Source organism: Microcaecilia unicolor, unplaced genomic scaffold (assembly GCF_901765095.1).
Source record: "Microcaecilia unicolor unplaced genomic scaffold, aMicUni1.1, whole genome shotgun sequence".
Classification (NCBI taxonomy): domain Eukaryota; kingdom Metazoa; phylum Chordata; class Amphibia; order Gymnophiona; family Siphonopidae; genus Microcaecilia; species Microcaecilia unicolor.
Window position 1 is genome coordinate 3,119 of NW_021963802.1, and position 19,405 is coordinate 22,523.

General features: G+C 42.8%; 1 protein-coding gene across 1 annotated transcript in view; it reads left to right on the plus strand.

Annotated features, from left to right (window-relative positions):
• The first annotated feature begins 407 nt into the window (after positions 1-407).
• The window catches only part of LOC115459646 (U6 snRNA-associated Sm-like protein LSm5), a 38,897-nt gene continuing 19,899 nt past the window's right edge, over positions 408-19,405 (plus strand). Inside the window, exons 1-2 of the mRNA XM_030189450.1 lie at positions 408-518; positions 9,915-9,942. Coding sequence (XP_030045310.1) covers positions 464-518; positions 9,915-9,942 — 83 coding nt within the window. The 5' untranslated portion in view covers positions 408-463. The remainder of the gene's footprint in view (positions 519-9,914; positions 9,943-19,405) is intronic.

Genomic DNA, 19,405 nt, shown 5'->3' on the forward strand with positions numbered 1-19,405 from the left:
AAAATCATTGGTGAACATAATTGTATACATACTGTTCTGGTTGTAGGGTCATTGTTCTTTTATACACAACTTACTCAGTGAAATGTTGATCTGGCCTCAGTTATGGCTGTAGAGATCTTCCCTGTCCTGTCTTTATTTTCGCTTGAGCCTCTTGTTTTTGTTGTGTATCTTATCTACCTTGCTGCCTTGACTAGACTGTAAGCTCCCAGTAGCAGGGACATCTCCCATGTGTTTCTGTAAAAGTTCTGTGTACATCTTGTGACAATACACAAATCATAATGTATTTTTGTATTAGTGCAAGCCAAAGCAGTTCAGTGTCTAAATAATGTGGTATAGAAATGTAATATGCTGTTGTACCCTGAAATTTTTGATTTTGTTTTATTTGGCTCAGCATGAATTTTCCTCCTCTTATTTATTTACAGAGCTGGTGGACAAATGTATTGGATCACGAATTCATATTGTAATGAAGAGTGATAAAGAAATTGTTGGCACTCTGCTTGGATTTGATGATTTTGTCAGTATCCTTTTACTCTAGAAAATTTTCTGGCTCCTTCAAAGAAAAGCCTGGAAGCAGTGTGCGGTAAGTTCAGATTTAATGGGTTTGGTGCCAATTTCAGAACAGGTCCCTTGAATTAGGGGAGAGGAATGCGAGGGTCAGACCAATCGGAAACTGGGGGATCTGTTGCAAGTGGATGCCTTTTTACCTTGAGACCTCTCGCTCCACAGGGGTTGCTTGGGTGGAATTTGTACCATTGCCTTTGAGTTACTCTGAGTTACAGAGGAAACTTGCATCGGTGACCTGTATTTGGTCCTGTTGATCCTTTACTTGGCTCAGAGTTGTTGCTGTTCGTATGTTTGCTGCTTCTCAGTGACATCAGAGTTAGACAATCTGGGAGAAAACTGACATCTGAGACAGAGCAAAGCTTTAAGAAGCCAATCGGTGGCTGTTCTTTAGGTCTGAGAAATAATGAGGAAATAAGTCAAAAAGCTATTAAGAAGCAGTTGGCCATTTGAAATGATTTTTCCAGTGCATCCAGTAGCAAGGGAAAATGGGAAAGCATTATTAATTGACACAGACCGAGTAAGCCTAAAATACTGTCAAAAGTAAATACTGTGTTTTAGATTTGGCTGCTGTTTTTTGAAAAATGTCTACAGTTACAACAACCTAGTCAATAGGAAAGAAAAAAGAGGAGGGAGCATAGTGCGCTTATACCGATCTCACTTCACGATTGAAACCACTGTGGAATCTGTAACAAACCACCTCGAAAGTCTTAATCAGAATCCACCATAAAACCCTTCTCGACCACCTAAATTGCGTCCTATTCTACAGACCACCATGCAACTGCAACGAAATCCAGGTGGACTTCATGGACTTCATTTCAAATATATGTGTATCCAACTCCAACACTAGTATTAGGAGACATTAACCTTCACCTTGAAGACCCAAACTCTACCAACGCACGAGAATGCAAGGACTTACTTCATCTATGCGATCTTACATGGCCACATGCAAACAACCCACGCAAAGGGTCATACCCTCGACCTCTTTTCACACAAACTGTCCACTGATCAAACCTAACCACAACACAACCTAGATGGACAGAAACACCATGGACCAACCGTTACAAACAAACCTATCCCTAAAATGGCGAAAAAGGGGATCTCTCCACATACGAGACACACAACTCACACCACGAGAGGCCAAATAGACCTGGACACTTTCTGGCAACAGATATACAACAACGATTGGACAGCACAAACGGAATCCATATTACCTCTCAGAATGGGACAAAAGATGCAGACACATACTAGACGAAATAACACCCTTACAAACAAGAACTTCACGCAGACACAACTCGATTCCGTGGTTCAATGAAGAACTGAAAAAACTAAAAACACAATCTAGGAAACGAACGCGCATGGAAAAAATAAAAAGCATGGAAACAAATACGCAATAAGGCAGTCCAAAAGGTCATACTACAAAACCAAAATTGGACTGGACTACAAAAACACGAAGAAATTATACCATCTCGTGAACAAACTACTAGCCACAATGCCGATCACCACAACTAACACTGACATCCCATCTGCAGACAACCTTGCTAAATATTTCAATGAAAAAAATCATAAACTTACGCAAAACCCTACCTCAGAACCTCACGGACATAGATAACTTCATTAATGGGCTAGACCCAACCAATGGTGAATACCCTGCTGATCGAATGTGGTCAAATTTCACACTCCTCAGCACCAATAGTTACCCAGGCGATTAAAAAATACTCCCAACAGCCACTATCAACTGGACACCTGCCCCAGCTACCTAATACAATCTGCCCCCCCATCGCTTCATAACAGATCTCACATCCCACATAAACTTCATGCTTCAGCACGGTATCTACCCTAAAGAAAAAGGCAACATCCTGCTCACCCCAATACCAAAAGACACAAAAGTACAAACGACATTACCAACTACCGCCCAGTAGCATCTTTCCCATTAGTAGTCAAACTAATGGACTGGTGACCAAACAACTCAATGACTACATAAGCAAATTCACTATACTACATGAGTCACAATCAGGATTTCGACCCCTACACAGCACCGAAACAGTACTACTTACTCTCCTAACCAAATTCAAGCAGGAGATAGCAATAGGCAAGAGCATTCTCCTCCTTCCAGTTTGACATGTCAAGTGCGTTCAACATGGTTAACCGTAACATACTGCTAAGACTCCTAGATTATTTCGGAATCGGTGGTGGCACTCTCAAGTGTATCAAGGGTTTTCTAACCACAAGAACATATCAAGTGAAATCAAAAACAAACATATCGTCACAGTGGAAACCTGATTGCAGAGTACCACAAGGATCACCACTATCGCCGATCCTTTTCAACCTTATGATGACTCCACTAGCCAAGACCTTATCCCCCAAGACCTTAACCCATTTATCTACGCTGATGATGTTTGGCAGAAATCAGCAACCAAATCGAGCTCAGCTTAAACATCATGAGCTCCTGGGCAAATGCATTCCAATTAAAACTCAATACAGAAAAAAAAACACTGCCTCATCATCTCATCCCAATACAATACATACAAACCCACAAACATTAACACACCAGGATACACCCTCCCTATCTCTGCCTGAAAACCGTAACCTCTCACTACAGACCCAAGCGAAATCCACCATGAAGAAAGTTTTTCTCAATGTGGAAACTCAAACGTGTGAAACCATTCTTCCCGAGGGAAATATTTCGTAATCTGATACAATCAATGGTACTAAGCCACGCAGACTACTGTAATGGAATCTATGCGGGATGCAAGGATCAAATCATTAAAAAACTCCAGACTGCTCAAACACAGCAGCCAGGCTTATATTTGGAAAAACGCATTTTGACAGCGCCAAACCATTCCAAGAAAAACTGCACTGGCTACCACTCAAAGAACGTATCGCTTTCAAAATCTACACACTGTTCATAAAATAATTTACTGCGAGGCACCTGGATACATGACAGACCTTCTCGACCTGCCAACCAGAAATACCACAAGATCTGCACGATCTTACCTAAACCTCCACTACCCATCCAACAAAGGACTCGTACAAATCCACCTATGCATCCAGCTTTTCCTACTTAAGTGCACAACTATGAAACACACTGCCAAAAGCAGTAAAAACTATGCTAGACCACTTAAATTTCTGGAAAGCACTAAAGACAGTCCTGTTCAGAAGAGCATACCCCACCAACCGAACATAAATACCTGGACACCTACGACACAATATAACCAAAGACCGTAATGGACATTACCTGACTCTTCCTCCCCTCTCCAGTTTCCTACCATACAACCTTACTACTATAATAAAACTCACCCTCAACGTTCTGAAATCACTCATCACTCCCTGAAGGGTTCATGGATTCATGGTGGTGAAGCCACAACACTGACCATGTCTCTGCCCCGCCCTCGCATGACGGACCAATCAGAAAAAACACCCTCAACATTCTGAAACAAAGGACCATCACAACACCGTTCCCAGGCAACACTAGGCAACGTAAGACGGACCAATCAGAGGAAACTACGTGACAATAAGGGAGGAGCATTCCCCAGCAGAATGGCTCATTATCTGTGCAGCACGGAGAGCACAGAACCACCGCTGGAATGAGAGAAGAATATTCCTGCTGTGGGTATGTGCAAAATACCGGGGGTGAAATTTTTAAATGCCTAATGCCAGTACTGAAGAGTGCCAGAGGCCCATAGCAAGACTATATTTGGGATCGCTTGACATGGAGTCAGAGGAGCCGGAAAACAATGTGCCCGTCACCATCTGGGACGTGGCGAACAGGACAAGCTGCGGCCCAGCTGGAAGGATTACCCGCGACCCAGCCAGCAGCAAACAGCGACCAAGGAAGGGGGAGGAGTACTGCCTAGGAATCGCTGGAGACTGGCTGCCAAACTAACGAAACAACCTCACACCGACGCACCACCTCCATCATTCAAAGGCTTCCACTCTTTCTTCAACAGAAATGCAAACTAATAATACAAAACAAAGAATACCCGTTTTCTCACGCAGCTACAGGTAACTCCCCACCCCCTTCCACTTCCCCTTTTGCCAAAGCAGCCGTGCCCAACCATCCCCAGCCTCAGGCAAGCCGTCTCCCACCTTGGGGATTCCCCGAGCCCTCGGAAAAAGACGGCGCAGCTTCCCGCAGCGCATGTTCCAGCATTCCCCTGCAGCCGGCCTGAAATGGACCGAACATACTGGATCACCACCCGATGGCCCGAGACCGTGCTCCTCTCCCTTCCGCCAACTTAAAACAACCATCCCCGTCCTCAGGCAAGCCGTCTCCCACCTCCAGGATGCCCAGAACCACAGCCCAATGGAAAAAGACGGCGCTGCTTACCACAGCACATTTCTCTTCCAGTGTTCCCCTACAGCAGCCCTGAAACAGCCAAAAAATACCGACAGACCAAGAACGTGCTCCTCTACCTTCCGCCCATCTAAAACAACACTGCTGCCTCAGCACAACACAAAAAAAACCCGGAAAAACAATCCACCACTCAGCAAAGGCTGACCCCCCTACACCACATTTACATTTCACCAACAGAAAGACCCCCCTCCACAAACCTCCTTGACAGACAAAACCACACACACACACACACCCTCAAAGCCACACACCAATCCAACCCACTTTGCCAGCATAGCACAGCACATCCCCCAACCCCCAAGCAAAAAAAAAAAAAAAAAAAAGACACACATCAACAACCTGCACACACACCCCACCCTCACACACACACAAAATAACTCTGTGACACACACACACACACACACACACAAAAACCACATGCTAGCGCCCGTTTCATTGGTTTCAGAAACAGGCCTTTTTTACTAGTGTACCATAATATCACCTTGTACTCATTCATACCTTGTATTTGTTCAGACCAAACCTGGCTAACACCGTTAACGGTAATATGTAAGCCACATTGAGCCTGGGAAAATGTGGGATACAAATGTAACAAATAAATAAAAATAAATAAACATGGGTGATTGATAACTTTACTGATGCACTAAGATACATTTAGTCCAGGCTGTCTGAAAGCTAAACTTATGAGGGGAGGTTTAATAGCATTAAATGACCTGAACAGGAATCACATTTATGTTCATTATTCAAGGGCAGGGAAAAAGGATAACAGCGAAATTAATTCTGAGCAACAGACTGTAACACTATCTCGGGATTAAACTGGTGTCAAGTTAAAACTTCAGGTTTTGCTACTGGTGGAAGCCAAGTAGAAATGATTTTGATGAGGTTAAGAAAATATTATACTCAAGAATATGTTAGATCAACCATTGTTTGCCTAATCATTTTCAACCTCTAGTAATGACTCTTTATCTGCCACCCCCTCATAAGCCTGAACCCTGTGCTCTCCCTCCACTTACTGGAGGGAGACCAGAGTAAAATCTCATATCCCTGCTCAGCAAGTTCCTCTCTTTGTGACTTAAAATAATGTATGTGCACATTCTACTATAAAGTTTGTGGACCCCTCAACATAGAGCTGAATTTTTAATGGATAATAATAATGGAAAAAAAACTTATTTAGAACCTGAATTGCTTGCATTTTCTTATTTTTATATGAACTGAAGGTGCATGAAATTCATCAGGTTTGAGCATGCAAGGAAAAGAGGGCAAATATGAAGATATTCAATGAGATGCAAACTTATCACTGCAAAGCTATTTGGGGCAGCTTTTAAGAATCCTATGAAGTTACACATCAGTGGGGGGAGGGGAACCCTGCTTTCCCTTCAATCCATACCTTACCTGTGAGACTGATCGAGGCTCAATTTTGAGGTTGGCATCAATCAGCTGCATGTATACTAATCGAAATTGTACTGCATAAGTCCTTTCTTTCTGGTCAGAGCTGCAGGCAGCTTTATTTTTATTGTAACCAAATGTTTATCCCATTCACTCCTTCCCACTGTGAAAAGAACAGATATTATTTTACAATAATCTTAAATTCAATAAGGTTTTCACAGGTATTTGATTTTTAAAAAGCAAACAAAACATAGACAAAAACAAACTTGTTCTTACTGGTTTGCGCCTCTGATGCTCCAGCTGACACAGAAGTATAATTGCAAGCTGGGCAGATGAGGTGCCTTGAGCATATGTGCATGCTGAAAGGCCTATCCATTCTGCAGGCCTTCAGCATACACAGATGCTCAGAGCCCCCCACCGGCCCAGCTTGCAGGAGCTTCAGAGGCAATGTGCAGATGTACTGGTAAGAAGTATTGCGGTCGGTACTGTGGGGGGGGGGGGGGGGCTGCAAGCTGAGATCCTAGCTGCTAGGGAGGTCCTCTGTAATAGGGTTGACACCCCAGAGGGTGTGGATCACATGCAGAGGACTTGGCAAAACTGGAAGAATGGCAACTCAGATTTAATGCTAAAAAATGCAGCGTCATGCGCTTAGGTTGCAAAAGTCCAAGTGAACGATATAGGGTGAAGTACTTCTGTGAATGAAAAAATAGCGAGACTTTGGGGTGATTTGTGTCGGATGATCTCAAGGTGGCCAAATAGGTATAAAAGGTGATGGTCAAAGCCAGAAGAATGCTCGTGTGCATAAGGAGAGGAATGGTCAGCAGAAGTAAAGAGGTGATAGTTCCCTTGTATAAGTCTCTGATGAGGTCCCATTTAGAATACTGCGTGCAGTTCTGGAGACCACACCTACAGAAAGATATAAACAGGATGGAGTCGGTCCAGAGGGTGGCTACAAAATTGGTCAGTGGTCTCTGTCGTAAAGCGTATGGGGACTAACTTAAGGGAAGGGAAATGGGCCTTTCTGAGGTTTTTGCAACTACATTCAAAGTGGTTTACATATATATTCAGGTACTTATTTTGTACCAGGGGCAATGGAGGGTTAAGTGACTTGCCCAGAGTCACAAGGAGCTGCAGTGAGATCTGAACTCAGTTCCCCAGGATCAAAGTCCCTGCACTAACCACCAGGCTACTTCTCCACTCTCAATATGTATACATTAGAAGAAAGGCAGGAGAGAGGGATACGATGGATGTTTAAATACCTCTGTGGCATTTCAGAAGGCGAGATTAAAGCATTAGAGCAACTGATCCTACCTGAATCTTTAAAATGGGGCGATACTTTTGCTCACTGTCAGCTAAAACATTATATTAGGTCCTTGGATAAAGAAGCAGTGAAATTTGGCTTGGCAAGAAGATTCAGGATCTGTTTATGGAGCTCGCAGAAGAGGCTCCCTCTATTTCCAGTATCCAGGGGCAGATATGGTCTCTGAGGCCAGGGGAAGAGCTAGTCCAGCTTAGGCAAAGACGGGAAGCAGATGTGGGGAAAAGCCTTGCTGATTGGGATATTGCTGCTCATATTAAGGGAATACCTAAATTGGTCAGTGGGCGAGTTATCGCGAATGTGCTTTTCGAGTGGTACACAGGGCCTATTTTTCGCAGGTTCAACTATTTAGAGCGGGAGGGATCCATACACCTGTTCGTTTGAAATGTAATATTTCTGAAAACACCTATTATCATGCATTGTGGGAATGCACACTTGTACGGCAGTTCTGGAGAAGAGTGGGGGATTCTTATCCCTCATGTTCGGCCAACTCCAAGGAACATCTGTTCAACTGGTCCTGGATTGTCCGGGATCATTTAGGGGCCTGAAAGCGGATGAAAAACTACTCTGCTGTAAACTCTGTTTGCTCGCATAAGTGTATCTTGCAGTCATGGACTTCTTCAGAACCCCCTGAGTTTTGGCACTGGCGGAATCAAATACACCAATTAATGATGTGGGCGGTGAAAGAAGCCAAAGGCTCCTACAAAAGGAAACACTATTCCTAAAGATTTGGGGACCCTGTATAGATAATCTCACACACTGTGGTAGGTACTTAATAAGCTATGATTGGCCAAAGTAGTAATGAGTGTTTGAGAACTGCAGCTTACACAGTGTTACCCTAAGGGAGGGAGAAGGTGGAAGGGGGATAGGATAGTAGGGGGGGGGGCAGGGGAGTGACTAAGAACCCGTGGATTTCATGCTTAGTTGGGAAGATGGGGTAAAAGTTAAAAGTTTGAAGACAATGTTATGTATACCCAGGCGCTAAGGTGTTGACTGCTAGCTACGTGCCCTGTTTGTATCATGTGCCTCTTATGCACAGACTTTGTTTATTTTGTCTTCAATAAAATCGTTGAAACATAAATACCTCTGTGGCATTAATGCACAGGAGAGCCTCTTTCAATAAGGAAAACTGCAATAAGAGGGCATAGGATGAAGTTAGGAGGTTATAGGCTCAGGTGTAATCTAATGAAGTACTTTTTTACTGAAAGGGTGGCGGACGTGTGGAATCACCTCATGATGGAGGTGTTGGAGATGAGGACTGTCTGAATTTCAGAAAGCATGGGAAAGGCATGTGGGATCCCTTGGGGAAAGGAGGAGATAGTGGTCGCTGTGGATGGGCAATTTGACTGTTACCTGCCATCATGTTTTTCCATGTTTGTAATGATTTAATAGCCAGCAGCACAACAATTATTAGCTGGGTCTTCTTCAGAATGCATATTAAAATAGCAGACAAAAATAAGGCTGTCGGGTTTCAGTCAGCACACAGATACTGTCCTGCAATCTGGGTAAACCAGAGGCATCAGGGAGCTCTTGCCCACTTAACAGAATTAAGAGAAAGGAAGAAAGCTGCTTTATTTTTACCATTTTTACTGGCTTAGTATTTTATTCAAGACTGAGGAAAGGAACCCTCACACCACCAGAGCAGTGCCCTGGAAGATCCCAGAGGACACCAGCTTATCTCCAGCCATCAGGAGACTCGCCATCTACAGTCCCATGTACAGAGAGATCATCAAAATCATATGTGTTACTGTGAATATTAGTCAAAGTGCTTGATGGAGTTGAGGAGATTGCATTGGGGAGTTCAAAGCTTCTGTGCTTGTAAATACGTTTACTGTTTGACTGAAGTATATCTGTAAACAAACAACAACAAAAAGTGGTTCAGAGCACATCTAGCGTGTAGTCTGTTATTCTAGGAGGGTGTGTGAACTTGTAACAGCCTTTTCGGCCTCCTGGATAAGTTTCCAGTCCTGGCTCGAGCCCCTAAAACAAAATATTGTGCACGTGGCCAGCTCTCGTGCTGTAGAGTGATCCTAAAAGGTCAGGGCTTAGATTAGTCTTTAAAAGCCTCGGATTTCTGGAGGCTGGAAGGACCCATAGTGTGTTCTGCTCAGCCATTTGAGACCTGTATCATCATTCAGCAGAGCCCTTTCATTTTTTTTCCCAGTTAATGTACAGCACTGGTCAGTAGCTTAGTGTAGATGTGTTATGTTGTTTTTCTTAAGAATAGGAAACATTTAGTTCTTATGCTGCATGTATCCTGTCTAGTGTCTGTGTGTGGTCCTTGACATCAGACTTCAGACATGGTTCTAGAAGACGTCACAGAGTTGTAAGTATTCATCATTTTTGACAATATTTTGGGCACGTTATATAAGTTAACAAAAAGGTTTGATTTTTGAGCTTTATAGTTTCCTAGTATTAAAGCAGTACTTGCAAAAATGATTTATTTAATGAACGAGGATTTTATAGAATTTCTAATTTTTAAAAAATGATTTTCCGAATATCTATGTAAATAATTCCCACCTGTGAAGCTCACTCCATGCCAGACTGAAGCCCCCCTGATTAAGCCTGCCCCGCCCACCCCCGACATAATTCGCAACTCCAACGTTCTGAAGCTCACTCCATGGCTTCAGTGCAGGGACCAGGGTTCGTGGATTCGTCATGGTGAAGCCTTCCATCTCTGGCCCTCTGTCTCTGCCCCCCTCACGTCACAACGTTATGACGTCAAGGGCGGGTTATCAGACCACAGGACACCTCCTCCAACGTTCGGAAGCTCACTGTGGCTTCGCTGAACTTCACAACACTCGGAGATAAAAACAAAACCTTTCAAAAAAGAACTTCGTTTTAAAGGTAACTTTTGCTACTACACAATGCTGGCTCTCAGCGCCCGAGGGAGGGAGGGAGGGACGCCCTACAACTGGCAGGGAGAGGAGAAGGGGCAGGGTGGCCGGAACTGGGAGGGAGGGAGGGAGGAACTTCCTGGAACTCGGAGGGAGGGGGGAGGGTCACCCTGGAACTGGGAGGTAGGGAGGCAGTGGCCCGACTGTAGAACTGGGAGGCAGGGAGGGAAGAAGGGGGGGCCACCCTGCAAATGAGAGGCACGGAGGGAGGGAGGGGGGCCACCCTGCAACTCGGAGGGAGGGGGGACGGAGGGGGGCCCCCTGGAACTGGAAGGGAGGGCCACCCTGGAACTGGGGGACATGGAGGGGGGATGGCCACCCTAGAACTGGAGGGGCGACGGCCACCCTATAACTAGGAGGGGGGGACGGACAACCTGGAACTGAGAGGGACGGGGGGGGGGGGGGGTAGAAATACCCTGGGACTGGGAGGGAGGGGGGCCCCTGGAACTGGAAGGGAGGGGGGCCCCTGGAACTGGAAGGGAGGGGGCCCCTGGCACACACTCTCATTCTTACACACACACACACACACTCTCTCTCACACAGACACAATCGCACCCACTGTCACTCTTGTCTGTCATACACTCACACATTCACTCTATCACACACTTACTCTCGCACACACTCTGTAAAACTTACACACTCCAACGAAAACCTTGCTAGCGCCCGTTTCATTTGTCTGAAACAGGCCTTTTTTCCTAGTGAAAATATAAACTACACAAGCTCATAGAACAGAACATAATTAAAAATGAGTAAGAAACAGCCTGTGGGCTCTTGCTGTCTATGTACAAAGTTTTTAAAGTCTAACCTGATATAGAATGCATAACATAAATAAAGGTTTCATGCTTTGTCTCCAGATCAGGCTAAGGGGTCCTTTTTACAAAGCGGCAGTAGAAAGTGGCCTTCTGCGCCGTTACATGGGTGTTTCCCGCACCCTAAGACCATTTCTACTGCAGCTGGAAAATAGCTAATTTTTTCCCCCCCATTTCTGAATTAATTGCCATGAGCTATGGTTTTGTATAGCATATGGCCATTAACGAAAATTAGCTTGTGAGGCCTTACCACCACCTATTTTGTAGGTGGTAAGGGCTCATATGCCAGTCCTATGCTAATCAGTATGTGGCAGTGCTGACACGCTAAGTGCAGAAATGCCCACTATCTGCCCCCTCAGCCAAAAAATATATATATTTAGCATGCACATTTGAAACACTGACATGCTAACCTGGAGGTAATTGGGCAGCGTGTGGCAATGTGCCCGTGCTGCCCAATTACAGCTGGGAACACCTACTCTCCAACATCTCCTGTGCTAGAAAGTCAAAATTATTTTGTTGCATGTGGCAAACTCGGAACTACTAGTACTACTATTTAGCATTTCTATAGTGCTACAAAGCGTACGCAGCGCTGCACAAACATAGAAGAAAGACAGTCCCTGCTCAGAGCTTACAATCTAGTAGACAAAAAATAAAGCAAACAAATCAATTAAGGAATACTGCTGGGCGCCTGGGCGTACCTGGCGGTAGTGCAGTTTTGGCCCCTTAATCTTTACTTTTTTGTTTATTTTCTTGCACTTCTATAGTTGCTATAATCATGACAGAAATAGAATGGAAATCATTACAGGATAATAATTGCGAGAAACAGGTGAAAATAGAAACGCATTCTGTCCAACAAGAGGTACAAGGCACAGTTCTAAGGAATAGTGCTTGATTAGCAAGGAAAAATCTTGAAAGGTAGCTAAGCAGAGTGAAAAATAGCATTATGGATTACATACATCAAGAAAGACAAAACCTGCAACCAACTGTGGTACAGATCACCAGCTACTAGTAAGCAAACTGAAGTTAAAGCTGAAGAGGAAAGTCATGAACATAGCAAACTTTGACTTTTTAAAATATATCTATGAAATTGATTCAACATATGGATACTAGTGACAGAATACTAGAAGAACTATATGAAGACATTCAAGAAAATTGTACTAGAAGAGAGTGAAAAGTCCACTGTGAAAGGTGAAAAAGTGAAAATGGTCAAAATGGATGATTCAAGAAACTCAAATTTGCTCAGAAACATAGAAAAGCTAAAGCCGCAGGAGAAAAAGGTAGTTGCAGAACATAGCCAGAATTTTGAACATGCCACAAGATGAGACAGAAGTACTACCACAGTGCATGCAAGGAAATAAAATCAGAAAGCATAAGAGGAAGAACAAAGCAGCTTTTCCTAAAGCTACAAGAGTTAGAGGAAATTCTAGCCTCGAATTGGGATGTTAGATGCTCAAGGATCCATGTTGAAGGATGCTGAAAAAAAAGAGAAAAGATGAAGAAAATATATGAGGTCGTCATACTGTAAAGATCAATTGGATCAACAATCATTTCAGCTTGTGCCTTATGATCAGTAGTCAAGTTTGTTTCCCACACTCTATGCCTTGGCTTTTGAACCTACTCCTCTGGTGCTAGATGCCCAATACAGTTTGGACAAAATTTGTGTTTTTTTCACTGGCCTGTGCTGCCCCACCCCCCAAGCACTGTTTCAAAAGGGATTATGTTCCTGCTTCAAGAGCATCCTATAGGGCAGACTATATAATAAATACCTAGTTACAGAAATAGAAAAAAATCCCTATTATGCACAGGTGTAGTCTCGTCGTATGCCTATGAACACACTGAATTTGTTCCCATCGTAGAACTATTCCACCTTAGTTGCTGTCGGAGACATAAAGGGTAATACCCTGGCCAGTTTTGATGCTACTCACTTACCTAGTACCTTGCCACAGGCCCTCCTTGCAAGTGCTACATGTTAGTTTTGCACAGGGGAAAACTCCTCCCCCCTTCATTCTCCCTCCAGGGAGCCACATCAGCACTTCCAAAGGATACTGTCTTACCAGTGCCTACTCAGTAGGCACCCATTGCTTTGTAGTGTTTTCTGCCACAGCTCTGAATTGTGCTGCTTTTGTAATATTAACCCATTACTGCCCAATGTTCCCATATGGGAATAAATCAATTTGTTCCTATATGGCTTATTATGGGAACATTGAGCACTAATGGGTTAAGCAGATTCAGGGCTCCCAACCTGCCATCCCACTTTTTTTTTCTAGACTGATCTGATGCGGGACGGTGATATATAAGCCTAAAAACACTCTTGGGGGGGGGGGGGGTCATCTTTTTACAATTAAAAGCAAACATTTTCTTAAGATCCTAATTTTTCTTTCTGGAATAAGCAAAAAGGAAGGGTCTGACTAAAAGTACAAAAATCTGGGTATTGGGCATCCTTTCAGACCAGATATATACTTTGATTTGGAGGCCATCCCTCCACTAGTTAAAGCCTTAAACAGCGGGATGTAATTTAATCTGTACATCTTTTCAGCCTATGCTGCAATACTAGTCCTAAGGTATTTATTTGACCTATTGGCCTCTCAAAATGGAAAAGAAACCAGGTTGCCGTACTAACTTTGTCTAATGTAATTTCAATAATTCTGATTTTGAAAGATTAATCTTAAACTCTGAAAACTTCATATCTCCCTCCGTAGCATTCAGAGACTGCTGTGGGTTAACCATTCAAATCCCCTTCACTCTTTATTAGCTCTTTTCCTTGCTGCCAGTGGCTCAAACACCAGAGCAAAAATCAACTTTGGTCCAAACCCAAGCTTCTTTAATGTAGCCTTCATGAATGCACACACTATGTGATTGATACCAAAATGGCTTTTGATTGTCAACAATACCAAGGGGAGGTAATGGGGCTGGGGCCGTTTGATAACAGTGATCATAATATAATCAGATTTGATATCTGCTTTGGAGTAAGTACACAGAGGAAATCCAATACGTTAGCATTTAACTTTCAAAAAGAGACTATGATAAAATGAGAAGAATGAGGAGCAGCTGTGAAGGTCAAAAATTTACATCAGGTGTGGATGCTATTCAAAAATACCATCCTGGAAGCCCAGGCCAATATATTCTGTGGTGTTTTAAAAAGAGGAGGAAGAGACTAAATGACAGCCGGCATGGTTAAAAAGTGAGGTGAAGGAAGCTATTAGAGCTATTTTAAGAAAATCTTCAGAAAATGGAAGAAGGAACCGACTCAGAATAATAAGAAACAGCATAAGGAATGGCAAGTCAAATTCAAAGTGCTGATAAGCAAGGCAAAGAGAGATTTTGTGAAAAAGATTGTGAAATTTCTTTAGGTATATTAAAAGCATGAAACTGGCAAAAGAATTGGTTGACAGATGACCGATGGGTAAAAGGGTCAGTTAGGGAAGACAAAGCCATAGCAGATTAAATTAATTCTTTGCTTCGGTCTTCACTGAGGAAGATTTAGGAGAGATACCAGTGCCAGAAATGGTATTCAAAGCTGACAATTCAGAGAAACTAAAGAAGAGATTTAATTTACATAGACACCATATGAAAAATGCTAGTATCAACCAGGATGTCACCTCTGTGGGGCAACATTTTACAAAACTAGAACACTGTACTAGTGATTTTATGGTAAGAATCCTAAAAGTTAACTTTAAAACAATACAGGAACGTAAGACCTTTGAAGTCAGAATGATTAAATATTTTGACACCCACCAGACAGGACTTAACAAATATCTGGGTTTTCTAGCCCATTATAAACCATAAAATTGTATTGCTTTGTCACCCTCTTATCTCCCTGTCTCTCACCTAACCCACCCTCATCTTGTTAGACTGTCACTGAAATGCTTTGATGTTTCACTTATATTTACTGTCATCTACCAACATGTGCTTATTTCCGATCTGACAAAGGGCGGCTACCTTCGAAAGCTAATAAAAAAATGTACTAAGTTATGTCCAATAAAAAAGGTATCATCTTATTTTCTTTTCCATGTTTTATTTCTAATGAGAAACTAAATGAAATGTCTTTTCATCTGGAGGATGTAATGGCTCAATTCGACAAATTGAAGAGTAGCAAATCTCCTGGACTGGATGGTATTCATCCCAGAGTACTGATAGAATTGAAAAATGAACTTGTGGAACTATTGTTAGTAATATGTCATTTCTCTTTAAAATCAAGCATGATACCGGAAGATTGGAGGGTGGCCAATATAACTCCAATTTTTTAAAAAGGTTCCAGAGGAGATCCGGTGCTGGACAAAATGGTAGAGACTATTGTAAACAGCAAAATTACAGAGCATATTCAAAAACATTGATTAATGAGACAAAGCAAATATGGATTTAGTGGAGGGATACCTTGCCTCACCAATCTATTACATTTCTTTGAAGGAGTGAACAAACGTGGATAAAGGTGAGTCGGTCGATATTGTGTATCTGGATTTTAAGAAAGCGTTTGTAAGTACCTCATGAAAGACTCCAGAGAGTCATGGGATAGGAGATAGAAACCAGAGAGTAGGTTAAATGGTCAGTATTCTCATTGGTCCCAAGGGTCTGTGCTAGGGCCACTGCTTTTTAACATATTTATAAATGATCTAGGATGGGAGTATATTTAAATGATCTAGAGATGGGAGTAACTAGTGAGGTAATTACATTTGCTGACGACACAAAGTTTATTCAAAGTTGTTAAATTGCAAGAGGATTGTGAAAAATTACAAGAGGACCTTACGAAATTGGGAGACTGGGCGACTAGGTATCTAATGGCTGATGATGTTTAATGTGAGCAAGTGCAAAGTGATGCATGTGGGAAAGAGGAACCTGAACTATAGATAGGTCAAGGTTCCATGTTAGGAGTCACTGACCAGGAAAGGATCGTGGTGTGATTGTTGATACGCTGAAACCCTCTGCTCAGTGTGCGGCAGCAGCTAAGAAAGCAAATAGAATGTTAAGTATTATTAGGAAAGAATGGAAAACAAAAATGAGGACGTTATAATGCCTTTGTATTGCTCCATGGTACTACCGCACCTTGACTATGTGTTCATTACTGGACTCCACATCTCAAAAAAGGTATTGTGGAATTAGAAAAGGTACAGAGAAGGACGATGAAAATGATAAAGGGGATGGAACGACTTCTCTATTAGGAAAGGCTAAAGCGGCTAGGGCTCTTCAGCTTGGAGAAAAGACGGGTAAGGGAAGATATGATAGAGGTCTATAAAATGAGTGGAGTGGAACGGGTAGACATGAATCGATTTGTTTACTCTTTCCAAAAATATTAGGACTAGGGGACATGCATTGAAGCTACAAAGTAGTAAATTTAAAATGAATCGGAGAAAAATTTTCTTCATTCAATGTAATTAAACTCTGGAATTCGTTTCTAGAGACTGTAGTAAAAGCAGTTAGCTTAGTGGGGTTATGGCTTCCTAAAGGAAAAGTCCATAGACATTATTAAAATGGACTTGGGGAAAATCCACTACTTATTTCTGGGATAAACAGCATAAAATGTATTGTACTTGTGACCTGCATTGGCCACTGTTGGAATCAGGATGCTGGGATTGATGGACCTTTGGTGTGTCCCAGTATGGCAATATTTATGTACTTATGTAAATTCACTAATCTGCGTACATTGTCTCCAGTTATGCATACAAAAATGAACCAGGACTCATCCTCCTGTATTACTGCACTAATGAAATAAGTGCACAGGTAGGAATTGGCTTGTATCTTGACATGTGGGTTTAACAAAGATATTGGACGATAAGGCTTTGCACATCATCAGGTCTTTAGTCTTTTTATGGATAACCGTGATTCCCGCTTCAGCCATTGAGTCTGCCAAGGCCTTAGTACATCTTCTTGTGACTCTGGGCAAGTCGCTTAACACTCCATTGCTCCAGGTACAAATAAGTACCTATATACTATGTAAATGGCTTTGAGTGTAGTTGCAGAAACCACAGAAAGGCGGTATATTAAGTCCCATTCCCTTTACCTTCTTACATCCTTAGCAAGACACAGCCTCCAAAACTGAACACAGTACTCCAAGATTCTCAGATACTATTACCCTCAAGGGCCCTCTTCCTGTCTGCAGATCAGCTTCTCGCCTCCTAGCACATACGGCTCTGTTGGATTTCTACTCCAAGTGCATCACTCTGCATTTAGGTAGATCCCAGCCAGATCTTCAGCCTTCAGTTTTTGGCTCGCTTCTTTCTTGGATTGGACCCTATAGGATTTCCTGTTTAATTGTGAAGCCAAGAGCAAAAGGGTGCGTCCACCTATAGTATATGTTCTCTTCACACAATTTGGCTGTCGTCTTTTTAAGGTCCTGATTCTTGCGTAAGGTGGCTAAAGAGATCCTGAAATACCTTGATTGAGTCCCACTTCATCCTTCCAGTGGTCTCTGCTTTAGCAGCAATCAGCTCTTTATCCTTAAAACTATGGAAGCACACAGTCATGTCCTTAGCAACATTTTGCATTGAGCTGCCCCATGCATAATAAGCACGATTGATCTTCCCCCTTAAGCGAGTCTTGACTTCCCTTCTGCCTGCCAGCAGTGCCCTCATTATATTCTGGACTACTTCTGCCCTGTTACTATACTCTTAATCTCTGGGACCACCCAGAAGCGGAAGTTGTATCTGCAGCTTCTGTTTTCCAAATCTTCCATTTGTGGTCTAGGCCCATATTTACATGCTGCATGTCCTTCAGCTAGTGCTTGAAACTAGCGATTGCCTGGGAGTGCTCCCCCACATACTCCTCAGCTGCTTCCATTTTTCTTGCCCAGGTTGTATTGTAGGTTGGAGCCAAGCACTAACTCAGCCTGAACCGCCACCATTTTTAAAGTCCTGGAACCATTTTCGCATTTCTGACATTGCAGCGTGAGGGAGCCCCCACCATCATGATCTTATCCTGGGTCTGTGGTTGGTCCCATGGCATCTGCCACTGTCCTCCTTCGTCAGTTCTTGGTGAGGCAGTGGGTTCCCTGCATATGAAAAGTTCTGCAGGTCTCTGTACCCAAACCTCTAGGTAGGCTTGTTTATACTGGAGGGGGCGTGGTCAGAATAGAGAGCACAACTTTTGAATTTCACACTAGACTGATTTTAAGAAATATTCTATATTTTGATCCAGATATTTAAAAAGACCAAGCATTGAAATAGGTTGAAATACAGGCATGTTGATTTTCTGAAGAATATAGCCAGTGTTTGCTCCACATTTTGCCAAAATAAACCAATGTAGCATAAACCTAGTGGCATACTAAGTCGTAAGACATTAGGATGTGAGATCAGACCATAGGTTGTAGAGCCAGGCATCAGCTGATCCCAGAAAACAGATCTATTCCTTGTTGCTCACTTCTAGGGTTAAATGGCTTCCCCTGCTTCCCCTACTTCATGCTCTAGTAATTTAGCACAGTATTGAGATGATGTACAATAGATTTTAGTATAGCTAATGTTGAATTACTGTAGAAACTTGTAGTTTGTTCCCTATTGGCTAGATAGGCAGATTCTGGTATACAGTTTCCGCAGGTGTTCTTTATGCTGGGTATCTGCTAGTCCTTAGTGCTCTCCCTCTGTTTAATCCAGAGCTTCCCAGACTGTGGGTTGCAACCTCAAATGGGGTCACAAAACCTGTGTTTAAGATAGGTATGCTCTCCTTAGGTGCATCATTATTTTGCACCTTTGGAGGGGTCACTATTTAGCCATAACCATGGGAAGCACTGGTTTAATCTAACTTTTGCTGAGGCTGTCTCTCTATCCTTGCATTATTCCCTTTTCTCAGCAAAATGGATTGACAGCACTGCTCCCATCCTCCTTCCACTAGTCTAAATTCATACCTATGTTTGCTGTTTTTTGTTGTTGGTTTTTTTTTTGGGGGGTGGGGGGGGGTCCCTTCAACAGCTCAGAGAAACAAAACTGGGTCTTTGTGCTTCTTGCTGACAGTGTGATTGCCTGGTTGTTTTTACAGTCAGTTCAAAGGCTGATTGACATATAAGACTCTTATGAGCCAGACTCCTTTTTATAGGAGTGAAACGGGTATATTGGAACAGCTTTTATCAGAGAATTCAATTATCCTATACCTTTTGTTT